This window comes from Neltuma alba, unplaced genomic scaffold (assembly GCF_004799145.2).
Source record: "Neltuma alba isolate B1F8T4 unplaced genomic scaffold, ASM479914v2 tig00011685_pilon, whole genome shotgun sequence".
Classification (NCBI taxonomy): Eukaryota; Viridiplantae; Streptophyta; class Magnoliopsida; order Fabales; family Fabaceae; genus Neltuma; species Neltuma alba.
The window spans coordinates 41,224-60,312 of record NW_021636324.1 but is presented as its reverse complement, the minus strand read 5'-3'; the positions used below and the strand labels follow the sequence as shown (position 1 = coordinate 60,312).

At 36.9% G+C, this 19,089-nt stretch overlaps 3 protein-coding genes across 3 annotated transcripts; 1 reads left to right on the top strand and 2 right to left on the bottom strand.

Moving 5' to 3' along the window:
- Positions 1-468: 468 nt before the first annotated feature.
- Positions 469-3,754, bottom strand: LOC114716698 (WAT1-related protein At4g08290-like). The gene is made up of 6 exons (XM_028901739.1): positions 3,448-3,754; positions 3,246-3,308; positions 2,976-3,092; positions 2,409-2,814; positions 1,144-1,295; positions 469-1,040 (listed from the first exon to the last, which is right to left on the bottom strand). The coding sequence occupies exons 1-6, from the start codon at positions 3,690-3,692 to the stop codon at positions 800-802; spliced, it is 1,224 nt and encodes a 407-aa protein (XP_028757572.1). The 5' UTR covers positions 3,693-3,754; the 3' UTR covers positions 469-799.
- Positions 3,755-10,051: 6,297 nt separating this feature from the next.
- Positions 10,052-13,049, bottom strand: LOC114716678 (transmembrane emp24 domain-containing protein p24delta3). Its single transcript, XM_028901709.1, has 4 exons — positions 12,704-13,049; positions 11,944-12,156; positions 11,776-11,852; positions 10,052-10,505 (listed from the first exon to the last, which is right to left on the bottom strand). The coding sequence occupies exons 1-4, from the start codon at positions 12,941-12,943 to the stop codon at positions 10,361-10,363; spliced, it is 675 nt and encodes a 224-aa protein (XP_028757542.1). The 5' UTR covers positions 12,944-13,049; the 3' UTR covers positions 10,052-10,360.
- A 1,364-nt stretch (positions 13,050-14,413) lies between these two features.
- On the top strand, positions 14,414-18,907 carry LOC114716677 (aminoacylase-1-like). Its single transcript, XM_028901708.1, has 4 exons — positions 14,414-15,452; positions 15,543-15,680; positions 18,220-18,459; positions 18,568-18,907. Exons 1-4 carry the CDS (start codon positions 14,565-14,567, stop codon positions 18,658-18,660), a joined length of 1,359 nt encoding a protein of 452 aa, XP_028757541.1. The 5' UTR covers positions 14,414-14,564; the 3' UTR covers positions 18,661-18,907.
- The last annotated feature ends 182 nt before the right edge of the window (positions 18,908-19,089 follow it).

The window sequence follows — 19,089 nt, the reverse complement described above, 5'->3', positions numbered from 1 at the left end:
AACATTAATTTATACATTCTTGGTAAAAAAAAACATTAATTAAAAAAACAGAATGACTGTGCAGAATAAACTAAAGATACCCACGACTCGTCCGGAGTCAAATCTATAGACACGACATGTTTCAGATGTGGTCTGTCATTGTGAGCAAAAATCCATTGTTGGAAGCTTATGTCAAGTCAATGCGATAAAAGCTGTACTGTTTGGATATTTATGAAGCTGCACAGAGTGCAAAGCGAAGTCAGTGGAAGGACTACTTTGACTCATCGCTCATCATTTTTCATTGTAGAATGAAATGCATCTCAATTGTTTTAATTTCTTTGATATTTCACGTGATAATTGTCTCGCCGATCATGAATAAATGAATGTGATTCATCCTCTTCACTGGAAGTTCTTTTTTCGCTTCTGGCTCGAAGTGGGAAGCACGACGGTGCACAAGCCAAGTAATATAAAGACGCGGTTCACTGGTAATTTAATGGGAAAGAAGAAACATCTACTGATAGATATAGATGACATGTATGAGACATAGTCAAGCGAGCTATAGACAAAGAGCACCTAGTAAAGCTAATCTCCAAGAGGACAGGTGAATCCCTAATTCCAACGCCTAGAAATCTGCTATCTCACAAAAGCGAAAATGCTGCACTCCCAAATCTCAATAAGTACATGAACCAACCTAAACCAAAATCTTTAACATAAAGCCAAAGAGACGCGCCGCTATGTGCATCTGTTGACACGAAGCAGAAGCAGAAGCCGAAGCATGGCCTGCTCTATGGCGGGAAAAGAAGGCGGCATGCATTACTGATTAGAGCTTGGCGTTTGTTTGTTGAGCTTCCATTTTGGATAACTGCAGATCAAGCTGGAGTTGATCCATGTTGTGAGCAGTAATAATGTCTGGCTTGAGATCATCAGGATCGTGGAGAGTTGCAGCAGAATTAGGTGGTTTCTGGGGGGATGATGATTCGGGATGTGATTGGGAATGGTCCTTGGCTTTACCCCAGACGACAGAGTAAAGGCCCAGAGCGATGATGATGGCTCCTATGATACTGTATTAATTGAACAATGCAGAGAGATACGGGAATAATGAATCGATTTGAATTTGCATGGAAGGAGAGAATGAAGATGACGAAATGATAACTGTATATATACCTTCCAAGATGGAGTTGCTCGCGGAGGAGGAGGGAGCCGAGCACGGCAACGATGATCATGCAGAGCGGATTGAAGGCGGTGGCGAACACGGGGCCTCTCAGTTTCATGACCACCCCTTGCACATAATATGCTATTCCCGAGCTCACTATCCCCTGCATTTACAATCCCATTCTCACTACTCCTTCAATTATATCAACTACTGTTCTAATTATTCATATCTCTTTTTTCACTTTAATCTTTAATATTTTGGGTTAATATTTGTTAAATTTGAATCAAATTTTAATTTTTGTCCCTAAAATTTAAAATAAATGGCTTTGGTTATTAAAATCTTATTCTAGGGAGAAAAAACAATATTCTCGGGACCAAAAGTCTTTAGGTAGTTAAATTTCGAGAACAAAATTATTAGTTTCAAATTTCAGAAATAAAAAACAAAATGATATGAGACTTCAAAATTGAATATGGCATTAACTCTAATATTTTGCCTAAAAAATAATATTTATTAACCTAATGGGCCAAACGCCCAAATAAATTCCACTGCTTATTATAACTTGAAGTTAGTACAATTTTTTAAATTATTTATTTATTTATTTATGTTGATATACTGGTTGATATTAATGATTAGATTAGTTAACTAATAAATTCTATTTTTATATTTTGAATAAATAAGTAAAAAAAGGTTTTTTTTGAAAAATTTGGACTCAATAAAACTTATTGAGAGCCCAAACCGCATGGCCCAGCACATGGGCTGTTATGTTGAAAATTGAGTCCACTTACATATCAAGGCTCCTCCGCCAGGCAGAACTTTTCAAATCAAGTCTCAAAGACGGATTGTTTCACCCCCCAAAAAAAAAAAAAAACATGATGATACCATCACCGAAACATTACTTTTATAAGTTCCCCCTAAAAGCCTTTTTATATTTTTATTTATAAGGTACTATTTTAAAAAAGTCTATGTAACAATTAATCTATATTTGTTAAATAGTGCTCTCATAGTATGGAAGTTGTCGAAAATTATGGGGGGAAAATGATTAAGAGAGATAGGCAAGATTGGGTTAGACCCTATTGGATTCAATTAAGGGCATTTTTGGGAAGATGTGGTGATATGAAGGAGATCAACTAATTGCAACTAACTAATTTAGTTAACACGAGTATTATGAATAAGAAAGGATATGGAATATTAATTAGTATATAGATTTTTTAAATCTGGAAAAGTTAATGAGCAGTAGGCAAAAGAAGACGAAGGGAGAGAAGGGTAGACTAGAAACCGTGTAGAGAGGGGCGTAGAGACGGTAGTCCAAACCGATGGCCCAGGAGTGAGAGTGAGGCTCCGCCACAAGCGCCACCGCGGTGGTCTGCAAAGTACCCGCCATGCATATGAGTGTGGCCAGTGACAGTTCCGCCGGATATCTCTTCACCGTCACCGACTGCAATATGTAGAAACCCGACAATGCCCCGCACCCCATCAATATGAACAGAGCCCCACTGGTCTGGCTGTTATTGTGGGTAGGGTTAGCGCCGCCGCCACCTTCACGCTGTGATCTGGCGGCTGAGTTGAATAAACTGAATCCTGGACCTTTATAAGTTGCCATCACCAGCGCCCCTCCAAGCGTTACCATCGTCCCTATCACTTTCGCTGCACTCCTTATCTCCTTCGCTTTTATCCTCTCAATCCTGCGCGCACTCCCACCCATCAACTTTCATTATATATATTATTTGCCCTCTTCTTGTTATTCATATATATATATATATATATATTTAGCTTAGCTAGCTCTCTTTAATTTATATATCATTAGTTAACTAATTAAGAACTGCGTTAGCCCATTATTACGTACCGGAAAATGACTGCCAACAGAAACGTGAAGGAGGGGACGGCGTTCACTATGGCAGAAGCGAATGAAGCCGAAGTGTATTTCATCCCCAAGTAAGTGAAGCTTTGATTGAATACCGGCCTGACACATTCAATAAAATATATAAATATAAACCCACTTCGTTTTGTGCACGCGCGCGATGGCATGCCTGCATGTTATTAAAAAATTAAAATGCTTGATATTATATATATTTATATATGTGTGTGTGTGTGTGGTTTCAGCCGATGTACGTACTCAAGAAATCCCAGTGCCATTATCTGTAGGAAAACTGAGACTGTCATCTTTGGCCTACTCCTCCTGCATCAGAAAACAAGAATTTGTGTTAAAAATACACATGTATAGCACGGCATAGCTGGCTAGGTTCTTCATGAAAGGCAACAAATCATATATATATGTGCACACTGCAGAAAGCAGGTAGAAGGATTAGGATAGGAACCTTTCGAGGAAGAAAGCGAAAGGAGCGAGGAAGAAGGAAGCCATGGAATTACGGTAGACAATGAAGACAAAACGATTCATGCCACGGTCGAGGACGTCCTTGCCGAATATGTAATTGCCTGCCATCCCAAATTGGAGGCCAACCATGAGCAGATATGGCTTCGCTTTACTCAGCCACCCTATTCTCTCCATCTCTCCCTTCATCATTTTCCCTCCGCTCTCTTGATCTCTAACCACTTCGCCCATTCTATTCCACTTCTTGTGACATCTTCACATGCAAGCCCTTCCTTATATACACCCACCTTTATATTTAAATAATAACCCCGACATAATGCTCTTAATTAACGCCCAAGCTCTACGCTCTCTTCACGTATGCATATATATACACACACCCCTCAGATAGCTTAACCTTAATATTTAATTCTGCACTTTACTTATGGATCGTAGGTGCTCCTTTTCAAAACGAATATGTAATTTGTGTGCAATTGAAGCTCTGTTATCTCACCTAAAAGGCAGAAATAATAATAAAGCTAGAGTTGTGCTGTGTCCATAACGTTATACGTCCCACTAGAGGACATCTAGCCTCTACTTGTATCTAGATATGATATACAATGACATTTTATGTAATGATCGTCTTAATTAAGTAAGAGAAATTTCATTATTCTTAAATTAAATCACCAGTGGCCAGTGGGTCGAAAACATAATATGATAATAACCCTCGATTTCACTCAACAATATTTAAATATGATGTAATAGTACCGTGAATGCCAAATAAATCTATCAAAAAAGGGCGAAAGAAAAAGAAATACAATCCAAAATAGAAAGAATCTTCCATGCTTAACTGTTCAATCTATTCTCTACAACTTTAAAGTGATAAAAAAAAAAACTATCATACTGTTTTTTAAATTTTGTGCAGCATTATCTTTTTATTAAAATTTTTTCCAAGATGGATGCCTTTAATTTTCAGAAAATGACAAAAAATTAGTTTGTACGAATATAACTCACTTTGATTTTGCTTGCAAGAATAAATGGAGTTAGAATAAATTATTTTCAAACAACTAATTCAAAATTTTATGATGGAGTAAAAGTGAGACAACACTCCACCTTGGTATTTTATTATAACAGAACAATTGTTTCTGGTTAAAAAAATAAAATAAAAGAACAATTGTTGTTAATTAATCAAACATAATAAAAGAACTCACGCAACTGAATATGGGAAATAAACAAGTAAAAAAGAAAGAAAAGTGACGGGGTTAGGTAGTACGTTTTGGAGAATGACATTTAAGTTTCTTATGAACAAATTATATATTAACATTCTAGTCCCTACTTAAACAAAAGTATAAAATATTTTACCACTTTTTATCTCAAATACAAGGCACTAATAATTATCCTTACACAAGAATTTTGATTGAATTAAGTTAATTTATTTAAATTTGCAGCAAAACATATTTTTTCTAAAATTTGCTCTTAATTAATTGTTGGCTTTGACTTCCGTTCCTATGAATACCGAATAAATCTCTCTTATATTTTTTTTGATAAACGCCCTCTGGGCTCTCACATATTTTAATTATGGTTATTTCAGGAAAAAACTTTTAATACTACTTTCGGTCTTAATTATAATATCTCGTTTATAGACTACAAATGAAGTCTTATAATTAGGACCGAAGATAGTTTTTCAAAAGTGACTTATGCTTTGAATCATCAAAACACTCTAATAATTACCTTATATTTAAGATTGGAGATGCTAATCGTCATTTCATAAGTATCATAATTAAAAGTAAAAACCATCAAGAGTGTGAATAATTTTCTTATAAAGGACTCAAATGTTATTGTCTCTGTCATGTTTAATATAAGTGGAGTCGACATTAATGCAGCAGACTATGCCTTGTCTTGTGTACCTTGTTAATTCCAAATCATGCAGATGTCTTATCTCACCCCACATGAAACCAAACTTTCATTGAATCTTTACATATTTTATATATATGTAGGATGGTGAGAGATTGGAAAGAGAGGAACCCAGATATTTTGCGCCTTTTCATTTTCTTTTTACCACTAAACTTGAAGGCGAGAGGGAGCCCGCAGACACGGATTCATAGTCATTAACAGACTGTGTCACGATTCATTGACAAACTAAGCTTGTGGATAAGGTTATAAATTAAAGATAATGTGGTACCTGCATATAGGTCGGATTCGTGTTTGTCAAAATAAGAACTTCTTCCAACATAAGTCATAAAGTTGGATTTCCTTTTCTTTCTCTGTAAATGTCGATGTTACTCCTTTAACATCTGTGAAGATTGCTCTTAGTTGTTTTCCAGTTCAGCATGCATGCATGCCTGACGAAGATCTCACAGGCCTGAAAGTGAAATTAAGCTTTTTATTTTTCTTTAATTAATTAATTAATTGCTTATTAATGCTTTCTAATTGAGATGATTAGTTCTAAATAGCAGGAAGCTTGCTTAGCTAGCAAGGTTTTAAAACCGTTCGTTCCAAATATTTTTGCAGAAGCCAAGAGTTCCAAATATGATGATGGCCTTTTGATCCTTTTTGGACGGCTTGTTTGGAAGTTTGGTTGGATTAACTTTTTAGCCAAACCAGCGGCAATATTACCACATCCAAAGCACTCTCATCTTGCCTTTGGCATCTTCTTGGTGCTTTGGTGCCTGTATCGCACTTAGAATTTGGACGTATACTCGATTTATGCACTGCAGAGAACGAACTATAAAAACTTTAATTTAATTGCTTGGATTGGTCCAGAAGCTCTTGGTAACATTGCTGTTCAATAAATAATGGAGCTTAGAGGATCACCACTTCAAGGATTTCCGAGGATGGAGTTAGGATACTCGATATTACAATTAATGGAACGTATCCAACAACTTTTGGCTAACATACAAGACTTTTAATTATTCTGGTGGAAAAAAGACTTTAAACTATGAAAGAATATTAAAAAGGGGATTGATCTCATTCTGTGTGCGAAAGTCACACACACACCGCCGGCGACACCATGGAACATCTCTTGCCCGTGGATATCAAGGGCTCCTTTTCTTGAGCCATCCTCCGTGGAAATCATTTAGATCATGATGAACAAATTCACCAGATTTTTGTGCTCATCACTTCATGGGCACCCAGCACTTTGCACCGTTTAGATTTAATATTTGTAATTATTTATTTTTAAATAAAAAATTATTTTTTTGAAAAATAGCAGTAGAGGGATTATCTTTATTTTTGATTATATACCCATTAAAAGTAATTTTTTTGAAAATGATAGTTGAATGATTATATGCCCATTAAAATAATTATTTTAAAAAATAATTTAAAAAACTAAATCTGGCATGGACGATTCAGATTTGATGAATTTGAAATAATGAACTCACCCGTTAATGTTCAATGTTTTTTTTTTTACTTTTAATTTAATAGATGCAGAATTTAAATTTAAAATAAAAAGAACCTTCCCATTATTACTTGGTAAAAAAATAAATCTATCGTTAACAGTATAATTTTTAAGTTTAATAATTGAATTGTTCAAATTAAATTTGAATGATCTGTATGTATCTCATTGTAACAATGAACTCTATAGTGTTTATTACTCTATTGAGGATTCAAATCAGACCCGACCTTGGCAGAGAATTGTTTTCACAGTAAGCAGTGCCACTTACGAATAAAAAATTACTTATATTATACTTAGTTAATTATTGTGAATGTTGGAGCAAGAATAAAGCACACTTATCAAGATTGCACTACTTATTTGAATAATGCAAAAGTATTAGTATAAAAGCAAGAAGAAGTGATGTGCTATGTGGGTGATATTTAGGACTCAAGGTGAATATGATGTCAACAATATTTAATTTTAAAAAATTAATAAGTGATAATTATTATCATCTTTTTTGGCCAAGCAATAATTATTATCACACGAAAGTTAAATATATAAACGAAAAAACAAGCTATATATATATATAAAATAAAGTACATATCTTACAATTGTTCTTTATGCGATTTCAGGCTTTAAAATGGTTGAACAATTTAACTCCTCGTCAATGTTATTGGACTCTCTTGATACAACTCACTAGGCAAATTCCAAAATTAGGTCTGAAAAGGTAAGAAATATATAAGTAAATGTGTTGTGTCTTTTTCTTCGATGTACTCTAGTGATTAGTCAGTTGTCAAATTCATTGAACTCAATGTAACAAAAATCTTCTCATAGAATTCTCAGCTTTTTAATTAGAATTATGTTAACTAGTTGGTTGGCATGGTCCTTTTTGTGAGTATGTTTTTCATATTGATCATTAGTATACGATAAAAATTTAATTGGCTTTCTTGTGTCTAGCAGCAAATCTCATTGATCAATTCTAGTTTGTTATCACTAGAAATTTATGATTTACAAAGCTTTCATAAATCATTGCTCATCCTTTCATTTTCTCATCAAAATCTAGAAAATTTATAAATAATTAATTATAAAAATATTAGAAAATGTTTGGCACACGGAAAAATGTTTTATAAAAAATTTTTAAAAAAAGCAGAGAAGGAAAAAAATTTTTTTTTTCAATATTGCTCAAAAAAATATTTTTTCCAATAATTATAATATCTGCATGTAATGAGAGGAGCATCTGCCCAGCCTCACCTCCATATAGTCAGCCACCATGTTTGGATATTATTAGTTAAAAAGATGAACATATTTTCAAATTAAACAAGTAATTAGCTTTTAAAAGCAACACCTAATCAGATGGATGCGCAAAGCGTTCAAATATACGGCAATTATATGTTAGAAAGTCAATTTGCTATCTGTTGGTTACGCATTAATAACCACTACTTTTTAGGAAAAGGTGTAGGCAAAAGCATCTCCTGAAATGAATAAGAAACCAAAACTTAATTTGGTAGATGAGGTTTTCGGCCTGCGTTACGGAAGAAATACACAGAAAGCCAGCCTATAAAACTATGAGTGGTGCGCACACTCTGCAAACAAGAGGCGTCCATGAAGGGGAAAAAGTTTAAAATCAAAAGCAGGGGAGGACTAAGAAGAAACTTACAAAAAGGAGAAGAACCACAAACTCGCAATTCTTGCACACAGATCGATCAAAAGGTCGTGGAAATAATATCTAATTGGATGCTCTGATTGAGGTCCGAGGCAGTGCCGTCAAAAGAAGAATCATTGTTATTATCCTTTTAGCTCATTAAAGTTATTTACTTTGGAACTCAACAATAATTTTGGCCCATCATAAGGGACATTAGCTAGGTAGGCGCTATCAGTCATATATAATCTATTCACCATAACATCATCAAGAAAAAAGAACGTTTTATAGAATATCTTGTTTGCTTTGTTGATGAGTTGCGTTATTAGGATTGGATGAGAAACATTTACCAAAATGGATAATGAAATGAACCTAAGTCTATCCTGAAGCGACACGAAATTGGCTGGCAAAATCTTAACTTTATGATTCCATCCCATGACATGTTACCAAGTGCAGTGTGAATGGGCCAAACTTGAGAATTTGATATTGTGAGTGTATTACGGTTGCTTTCAAGCTCCCATCAAAGTCTAGCCTCCACTACGTGTTTGACAGAAAGCAGACTGTTGAACAATTAATAATACACCCCAAGTTGAAACAAAGTCCCAGCGATATCACTGTACGAGATAAAGGAGAAAGTGTCCCGTCAATTATTTGCTAAAAGGTTTCCAATTTTATAGCTTTGGTGTTTCGTGATGAGAATAGTGTGGATTGGAATGCCGTGATGTGAAGAGGAATCGTTCCTGACAATGGTTAATGGACCATGTATCTGGTCAAAAAAATGGACATGGACGCAGCATCTGCAAACCACACCTTTGTCATATATGGATGGCAATTCCTCCTGGTTCCAACACACCCAAAAAGTAAAAGAAATAAATCCATCATGATACAATATTTTGGGCCTAGAAGCACGACATGTATGCCCAGCTTCTCGTGGTATGCTTTTTATTTTTGTGGGGTTGTCAATTCGATTCTCCTGATTGACATGCCGCTGAGAGATGCAACTCTAGTACATGTAACGATGTTTTTCCGGATTCAAAATCTGATGCACATACTTGAAAACTGGAAATTCAACACATTTCTAGATATCAGAATTGCTTAGCTTATGCTTTAGCTAAGGATGGGTTATCCAAATCTTCTTTGTTGAATGGATATCCGACTCATTTATGGACCTTCGTTGACAGAGGGTGTAAGGGATTCAATCCCCCAGGACTAGCTTCTTTTTGTTGGCAATACCCTCTTTGGCCAAAAAAAAAAAAATCTGAATCTCAAAATGTGCTCGTATATAATTTAGTGAGTTTAATTATTGGCTGCTGGAATCACTGAATTACTAGAATCACTAAAGAAAGAAAGAACACAATTCCCCCTTGCGAACACCATCTGGCAACCATGAATAAATTTGTGATTCTCCGTGTCTCTCGTTTCCCCTCCTTTGTCACCACCGGTGCTTCGTTAAACCAAGAAACTGACAAACATTTAACCTTTTTAATTCCCCTGCTTTTCTATTTGTCGGTTGTTCTAAGCAAGAGAGCGTACATGGTAATCTATTTACAAAATATAAAATGACACTGACATTATTCCTTACGAACACTATGGAGTTCAGTGGGGAGGGTGGAGAACTTGCAGATACAGACTAATAATCGTACAGCACATTAGCTCGATGGATGCCCATCTCACAAAATTCAAAAGTTGGTTTGATTCACTATATTTCTGATGATCCCATCAATCAATCTCTGCTCATTATCAAGATCTAACATCATTCCGTTCAGCCGTATGAAAGTAACAATCCAATTCTGCATTTTCTGAATATAACGTGCATCCCCAGTAACAAGATCAAGTATATCAACTAGTCCTAGATTTTTCAAAAATTCAGAGAACAGTTTTCTGTCAAGAAGCGTCCCGATAAAACAGTATCTATATGAGCTTCTTCTTCTGAAAGTAGCGCTTCAGGTACCAAAGCTGAAAAGCTGAAACCGAAATGCAAACTCCAAGAGACATTATGCTTAACCAAGCCACTCTAGCATTAGTTTTTTCACTGACTTCCCTCATCTCTGCTTCCCTGTTCCAATGTCCAACAAAAGAAACTTTCAAAATGCTGAGAACCACAATTATCAGCAGATGAGAGGACCTGAAAGGACCCGAATAGGCAAACATGCCCTCTAGGTCTTTTTATTTTCTTTAATTTAAGATTACTTAGGTCTTGAGGCACGTCAAAATCATGATAAACCTTATGGCTCAAAAAAGTGCACAGAAATACTTACCACTTGTTCACTAACGAAGTCCTTACACTGACAAAAGGATTTGAACTCACTTACTTGTGAAATATAAGTTGCATCTCTACCAATGGAACTAACTATCATTTGCTTTCTTTCTTTCTTTGTTTTTTTTTTTTTTTAACCTCTGTAGTCTGTACTACAATAAGGTATATATGTGTGTTTGACTTGAAACGTAATCTCCTAAGATAGAAATGCCTTCAAAGGCCCTAAGCTTTTTAAGACGAATGAGGCCCTTTTTTATGCTATAAAAATTCTAACCTAACCTAGCCACCTACGATTAATTCATGTGGTAAAAGTGGGTTGGGGTGGGGTGGGGTGGGGTGGGGGCAGATGTTAAGGACTCACAAACCCTGCAATGTACTAGAAAAATCCTAACCCAACCCAATATCTCAATATTGCGGATTGGCCCCAAGGGTAAGCTCTAAAAATATGAATATAAACAGTTGATTTTTTTTAATATATATATATATATATATTGAGTCTGGATTGGCCCTGAGGGCCAAATTGGGCCCGGTTAAAAAGTGCCCTTTCAAATGAATGTTATTTTAGCTCCATAGTCCATACTTTTATAGAATTGAACCTACACGCCTGGAGGTTTGACCCATATTGACAACCCTACTTTCCATGCAATATGTCTTACAAAGATAAGTTCAAGGGAGAAATTATTCCATTGATTAAAATATAAAATAGAATAGAAATTAAAAAAAAAAAAAGATTTTGTTGATAAAAGATAACTCTTGTAGTCTTGCTCCCCAAAAATATTAAAAATGAGCAAAGTAATAGTGTTAAGGACTCTATAGACGTTGCAAGAAAAGATAAAAAATGGGGACGGATCCTCCCCCCCCCCAACCAATACTAACATGAGTAGATGATTTTATTCCATGAACATCCTTATATTTAGCAGGATATATGTTTTCCAATCTCATGCCACAAATTTCTACCCAATTAAGCCAAAGAAATGAGAAGAGACACCCTCAATTTACAATAGTGAGAACACATACTGTATGAAATGAACTGGAAGATAACTCTTAACGATAATAAAAGAAGATTTACCTATTCTTCAAATAAATCAGATTCTCATGGATCGCTTCCACTGCTCCTTCAAGTTTCCTCAGCTCAAGTTCAACACCCTTGAAATAATGTCAAAAATATGGCATTACACTCCGTGGTCCAAACTCCATATAAACATTACATTGTGAAGGTTGGAGTAGATAAACTTGCCTCAATCTTTTCCTTCCTCGCAACCGTCTCCCAATTCTTGGCAGAAATTCCAGTTTTCCATTCAAGGTTGAGACTTGTGGCTTCACCTTCTTGATGTTGACCATCCACCCAGAAACAAGCCAAGTAGTTCCCACTCTCCGTAGTTGTAAATGCAAATTGACCATGGGTAACGTTTTCATTGTGGTGAAGATTGTTTCCATAAGGAGATGTTACCTGATAAAGGTTGCAAATATTACTCTTCGTAATAATCCAATTAGCTTAATCTGTTCACGCATAGACCCAGACTAATCCTAGCTTACAGCATCTAGCATAGCAAATCAGAGACACGAGGAAGATATCAAGCCTACAACTCGTAACCGATCTGCGGCATCGTAGGGAATTCATGGAAGATCCCAAGGTTCTCAAAATTCAAGATTAGTCATCGACCCTGATTTCCCCCTTCTTTATCCGATATACTTGCGTCAATTTTAGTCTTCAAATTGTAAATTGTTCCATGCCAATAGGGCAATACCTCTCTATGACCTTTAATGGTCCAATTTCATGAGTCATGAAACTAACGAAGCCCCGTTTGTGAAATTGAAATTTATTTCCCGAAAATTAAGTGAATTTTAGAAGCAAAACCGAGCTAAAGTATCAAATTGGCCACCGTGACCGAAAAAGAAGCGGAAAATTATTATTAAGATTGATATTAATAAAAGAGCGGAGTTGCGGGTGAGTGCAAATGAATCATAAAGGAATTACAAAAATAAAGACTATATACCTTGGCCGAAATAGTGGGAAGGTGATGAGCGTCAGGATGATCGGCCACCACAACGTAATCGGCCAACACGACGACGTTAGATTGGATTTCCTCAGATACGCACTTGGTTCCGGAGCTGGGAATGTTCAGCCATATGGCCTCTGCTCGAGGTAGAAGGCGACTCGCAAAGCAGAAAAGGGAAAGCGCGAACGGTAGGAGCCATAGCCTTGTTTGAGAGCATAACTTCAAATCCTTCGCCATTAGAGATAACCAAAGGTCAACTTAGAAGCAGATCAAAGACAAACACTGGACAGAGACGGCAGATCTCAGATTCTCTTTTGCTTCGGCGTTTGGTTGAGGTAAGTAAAAGCTCTATTTTCTCATTTGGTTATATTAAAATATTTTCTTAGTTACGGACAAGCGCCCGTGAATAGCATCACGCGCCTGGTCGACGCGCCTGGGGTCGTAAGTTTAACTCTCCCAATACAATAACTAATAAAAATAGAATTTGTAAATTGAAAATTAAAAGTTCATATTTTCTTTTTATTTGAGAAGACAAATTCCTTTTACCTCACACTGACCACCCAAAGTCCAAACAGTCAAAGTGGTATGTCATGTATGTGAGCGTGGCTTTGCTGTATAATTCTGCTCTTCAAATAACTAATTCATAATTCATAGGGAATAATTAATTAATTAAAATTATTAAAAAATAATAAATATGCTAGAAATATATAAATATTTTAAATATATTTTTATAATAAATAAAAAATAGATGAAAGAGAATGTACAGAAAAATATAATAAAAAATAAATAATTAAGAGTAACATAAAAAATATATTAAATATTAAGACAAATATAAATTAATGCTTATAAAATAAATTACACACATTTCCAAATTCAAAATTTATAAATAGAACGGAAGGAAGAACTATCTGGGACGTGAAATTGGGCGGACAATAATATGAAGGAACATAAATCCACATTATTCAAACTTACACGTTTTTCATCCCAGTCCCAATAGAATTATTGTTTTTAGGAAAACTTTTAGAGAAAGAATTTTAAAATTAGTATTTTTCAATTCAAATATCTAATACTTTAAAATGATAGAGAGTGAAATAAAACTAAATTGAAATTTTAAAATTTAAGAGAAATAACCAAAAAGATCTCATTGAAAAAATGTTGTTAAACCCAAATTAGGATTTCTAATTTCACAATTAGAACTTGTTATTTTTAAATGAATTGTTGTCATTTTTAATTAATTGATATGTTATGTATAAAAAAGTGTTGTTAATTCTAAATCAAGATCTGTCATTTCATAATCAGGATTTATTATTGTCATTTTTTTAAATTTTTAAATTTTAATTTAGGTTTACTTCCTTTTCTGTTATTTTGGAGTGTTAGGTTCCTAAATCAAAAAATGCTAATTTCATGTTCTTCCTGGAATTTTCCTTTGTTTTTGTGTGACAATTGTAAAAAGAAAAAAGGTTATATTTCAGGCAAAAAAAATTTCTATTTAAAAATGTTATGGATGAAAAAATTCGATAAATTTTTATATATTAAAAGTACTAGTATTCTATAACTTCTGTACACATTGAGGGTCAATATTTGATTTAAATCATTCTCAAGTTTTTTTCCTCTCCAATGCTTTAATGTTTTCTTTTTCAACGCCTGAAAATTAAAGCTTCTCCAGTGAAATAATGCTAAGATTCTGCTATGAAAACTAACAAATGAGAATCTAACCCAACGTAAAGAGATCGATGACGCTCGCAAATGAGAATCTAATCATTTAAGAATAAATGCTTAAATGCGGGAGAGGAGTGTGGAAGATTTGCCGGGTCTCCTCCGTCAAGAGCCAACTATCTCTCTGTGACTTTGGCTCTGCATGGCTGCCCCTCGCTGTTCTCGTTTGTTGCTTCTTTACCATACTCTGTTCTTCTCGACATCACTGATCCTCTCTGCAGCTTCAGTACCCGCGCCTCAGTCCTACAACCACCACCCAGAAGAAGATGACACGCCCATCACTCGGTTCCAGCGATACCTCAGAATCAAGACCGCACATCCAGAACCCGATTATTCTTCAGCTGTCTCCTTTCTTACATCTCAAGCACATTCCATTGGCATCCAACATCAAGTTCTAGAGTTCTCTCCCGGTAAGCCCCTTCTTCTCCTCACATGGCCTGGCTCCGATCCTTCTCTTCCTTCTCTTCTCTTCAATTCCCACCTTGACTCCGTCCCTGCCGAGCCCTCCAAGTGGATCCACCCGCCGTTCGCTGCCGTCCGTACGCCCGACGGGAGAATCTATGCCCGTGGAGCTCAGGACGATAAATGCATTGCGATGCAATATTTAGAGGCGATTCGGAATCTGAAAGAGAAGGATTTCACGCCTACCCGCACGATTCACTTTTCCTATGTGCCGGACGAGGAGATTGGTGGGTTTGAGGGAGCTGCCAAGTTTGTGGATTCGAAGGAGTTTGAGGATTTAAATGTTGGGTTTATGTTGGATGAAGGACAGGCCTCGCCTGGTGATGAATTTAGGGTGTTCTATGCGGATAGGACGCCATGGGAAGTGAAAATTAAAGCGAAAGGACCACCTGGGCATGGGTCGAGGATGTATGATAATAGTGCGATGGAGAACTTGATGAAGAGTTGTGAGGTTATAAGTAAGTTTAGAGAGAGTCAGTTTGATGTCGTCAAGTCCGGTGAAGCTGCTAATTCCGAAGTTATTTCGATTAACCCCGTTTATTTGAAAGCCGGGGTTCCTTCACTAACTGTGAGTTGCATGAACACATTTATCTCGAAATGGATGATGCTTCTGATATCGAAAATAACTTGAAATAAATGGTGTGTGGTGTCTGTCTAGGGATTTGCAATGAATGTGCAGCCTTCAGAAGCTGAAGCAGGTTTCGATCTTAGGCTACCCCCTACTGCTGATCCAGAAGAAATGAGAAGAAGGATTGCAAAAGAATGGGCACCAGCCACCAGAAACTTGTCATATGAGGTAAAATGCCCCCGACATCTGATTTTCGTTTACCTCAACGGGAAATGGGAGTTGGGTCGCCTTTACATATTGAACAACATAAATTGTGCAAAATATTGAAAGGATTGGGTGCTGCTTGTGAATCTGATGAATTTTATGTTCTGTCGCCATCGGTCAACTTTCATGTGTAGACTGCGCTTACATGCGGGACTATCAACGAGTGAGTCAGTTGTCTCAGATGAAGTTGGTTCTTTCCCCGGTCAGGTTTCGAGAAAATGAAGAGCAAGAGAGATAAGGGAACTGAACATTTCATTAATTGTGTGACATGTACAGTATTTATGCATAATACACTGAGGGCATATGACTCTCAACAACTTGCCTAACTAAATACAGAACCACCCAACTAGCTTATGACTAATAGTTGTACTGTTAATACCCTCTTTATATTTGAAATTTTGAATGCCCTTCTCTGATGAATCAAGTCGTCATGTTCAAAAGCACCTATAAACATGGTTATGTGAAGCAATGGTTGATGAAAATGCGAGAATGACAGCGTCATAAATGTCTTTTTCAATGAACTTGTCTGGCAGGCGTTTTGAAAATTTTTCTGGGCTCTGGCTTTGTGTTTAACATTCCTTTGTACTCTCGTGTTTTTTTATCCAGTTTTGCTTCCTTTGGAACTTTCTTTTTTACTCTGTGTGCTCCTGGTCCAATCATTGCTGCATGCAATGCCAAACTCGATTGGAGGAATTGCAAATTGATATTTTTTTTCTAGGCAAAGGTCCCAATAATCGGTTTACTGGGTCCTTAATTAGAAGCCATATGCTGCTTGATATCATGATTTGTGGGATTTTGCGCCAGAAGAAATTCATTTTTTAGTTCTAGAAATAACATCAGGTTAATTGTGTGTTATGAGTCCCACATTGGGGAATCTCACAAGTGTTGTGGGGTTTATAAGTTCAAGGGGCTCTCCCTCCCAATAGGCTAGTCTTTTGGATTGGGCTCTCCCCTTGGGCTTATACTCATCACATTGGTGCTTTCGTTGAGAGCTGGCTAACCGGAAAGGGCTACCTGCGGAGGGTTCTGACCGGTAAGAAGGCCGAGTGAAGTGCCGTAGAGTGGAGCCGCCGGGGACGTCGGCTCTCGAGAGGGGTGCTCTGTTATGAGTCCCACATTGGGGAATCTCACAAGTGTTGTGGGGTTTATAAGTTCAAGGGGCTCTCCCTCCCAATAGGCTAGTCTTTTGGGATTGGGCTCTCCCCTTGGGCTTATGCTCATCACATTGGTGCTTTCATTGAGAGCTGGCTAACCGGAAAGGGCTACCTGCGGAGGGTTCTGACCGGTAAGAAGACCGAGTGAAGTGCCGTAGAGTGGAGCCGCCGGGGACGTCGGCTCTCGAGAGGGGTGCTCTGTTATGAGTCCCACATTGGGGAATCTCACAAGTGTTGTGGGGTTTATAAGTTCAAGGGGCTCTCCCTCCCAATAGGCTAGTCTTTTGGGATTGGGCTCTCCCCTTGGGCTTATACTCATCACATTGGTGCTTTCGTTGAGAGCTGGCTAACCGGAAAGGGCTACCTGCGGAGGGTTCTGACCGGTAAGAAGACCGAGTGAAGTGCCGTAGAGTGGAGCCGCCGGGGACGTCGGCTCTCGAGAGGGGTGCTCTGTTATGAGTCCCACATTGGGGAATCTCACAAGTATTGTGGGATTTATAAGTTCAAGGGGCTCTCCCTCCCAATAGACTAGTCTTTTGGGATTGGACTCTCCCTTTGGGCTTATGCTCATCACATTGTGTCTGTGGGAAGAACTTTACCGTGGCATGTCAGATTGATATTCAATCTTTAAGAATCGATTAAAATGCCTTGTGCCTGGATTTTCCCCCCCTACTAGACGTGCTTTGGCCTCAAACAGTTATGCTGGCAGCCTAGATTTCAAATTCTGCTGCGTTAACATGAAAATTTATGACCCGCTCGTGCATGAGATGACCTTCTACAGAGCACATGATTTTGGGTCATCTTCTGAATCAAATTCTATCCTTTTTAAAATTCTCTGAGGTTCAAAAGTGAATTTAGTTTCCAACATGAGATACTTCACTTCCTTTTGTATTATGGTATGGTTGTTAGACTTTTATATGATATTTTATAGGAAAAATTGCAATGAGGTCCCAAGTAAAGAATATAACTATTAAAAAAATCCCATTGACAAGTGAGCTGTTGTCATTCATTATTTTAAAACTTGTCATTACAAGAAATTTTATTGTCATTGGAACTTCTTCGTAGTTATGTTTTTTACTTGGGATTTTATTGCAATTCTCCCTATTTCATTACCGATGACCTCGAATCAAATAAACAGCGCGCAAGGACTGAACCCGTTTCTGCATTTTTGCGCGCTGAAAAACTTTGGTTCGACTTCAGAAACCAAATAATGGTAATAATTAATGAGAAAACTGTGACTCTCTGACCATTGTCTTCGCTTTTAATTTCTGGACTGCAATTATTTGCCTCACCTATGTGCAACCAAAGATGTGGAAAATGGCTGATACATAGCATTTGATGTCTGGCAGATAAAAGAGAAGGGACCCATTAGAGACAACATGGGACGCCCCATGATGACCCGAACTGATGATTCCAATCCATGGTGGTTAGTTTTCGAGCAGGCTATCACATCAGCTGGAGGAAAACTTGCGAAGCCTGAAATTCTTGCTTCAACAACTGATTCTAGATATGTTAGACAGAAAGGAATTCCTGTTCTTGGCTTCTCACCAATGACAAATACTCCCATACTGCTTCATGACCACAATGAGGTTTGACATTTTTCCTAATCCTCCGTCATTAAGCTTCTCTCCTGCTATTCCGCTCGCTCTTGATGATAATTTCTTCTTCAATCTGACTCCCATGGCCTTCTCTTGCAGCACCTACAAGATACTGTGTACATGAGGGGGATCAAGATATACGAGTCTGTGATAAGTTCCTTGAGCTCATCCACGGAATCTTCAACGAGGTGACGGCATTTGTTTCTTCATGAGAAGCATCCTCCACTGCGTAGGATTTGGAGAAAAAAGAGAAAAACAGTGTCTGCATCGTCTTTCATTTGATCCCTTTTCCTTTCAAGATCCAAAGTCTTACCTTTGAATTAACCACAATAAATTCACTTTAATGAGGAGTTCAAGATTGGAAACACCTTTTTTCAATTAGAATTTATGAACATTTCTAGTTCAAAGATCAATTTTATTATTATTATTTTTCCCTTAAGAATGGAATGTCATTTAGTACTCAGATAAAATTCTATATTGACATTCATGAACAAAATACTAATGAGTCACAATAAAAAATCCTCTGAACTTAACGATGACAGACTATTTTTATTGTATTTGAATAGAGCTATCAAACTGAGGATAGTTGTTCCTTCGATAAAACGTAATTAAAAACAGTCT

Excerpts from the sequence above, each read along its gene's own strand:
- LOC114716698 (XM_028901739.1), bottom strand. The coding sequence starts at position 3,692 with ATGGGCGAAGTGGTTAGAGATCAAGAGAGCGGAGGGAAAATGATGAAG. Across the intron at positions 3,093-3,245 it reads ATGGCACTGGGATTTCTTGA|GCCGGTATTCAATCAAAGCT; the intron begins GTACGTACATCG and ends TGAATGTGTCAG. Across the intron at positions 2,815-2,975 it reads CTGTTGGCAGTCATTTTCCG|GATTGAGAGGATAAAAGCGA; the intron begins GTACGTAATAAT and ends GAGTGCGCGCAG.
- LOC114716678 (XM_028901709.1), bottom strand. The coding sequence starts at position 12,943 with ATGGCGAAGGATTTGAAGTTATGCTCTCAAACAAGGCTATGGCTCCTA. Across the intron at positions 12,157-12,703 it reads TTCCCACTATTTCGGCCAAG|GTAACATCTCCTTATGGAAA; the intron begins GTATATAGTCTT and ends AACCTTTATCAG. Across the intron at positions 10,506-11,775 it reads CTGATTTATTTGAAGAATAG|GGAAGCAGAGATGAGGGAAG; the intron begins GTAAATCTTCTT and ends ACATTGGAACAG.
- LOC114716677 (XM_028901708.1), top strand. The coding sequence starts at position 14,565 with ATGGCTGCCCCTCGCTGTTCTCGTTTGTTGCTTCTTTACCATACTCTG. Across the intron at positions 15,453-15,542 it reads CCGGGGTTCCTTCACTAACT|GGATTTGCAATGAATGTGCA; the intron begins GTGAGTTGCATG and ends GTGTCTGTCTAG. Across the intron at positions 15,681-18,219 it reads CCAGAAACTTGTCATATGAG|ATAAAAGAGAAGGGACCCAT; the intron begins GTAAAATGCCCC and ends GATGTCTGGCAG.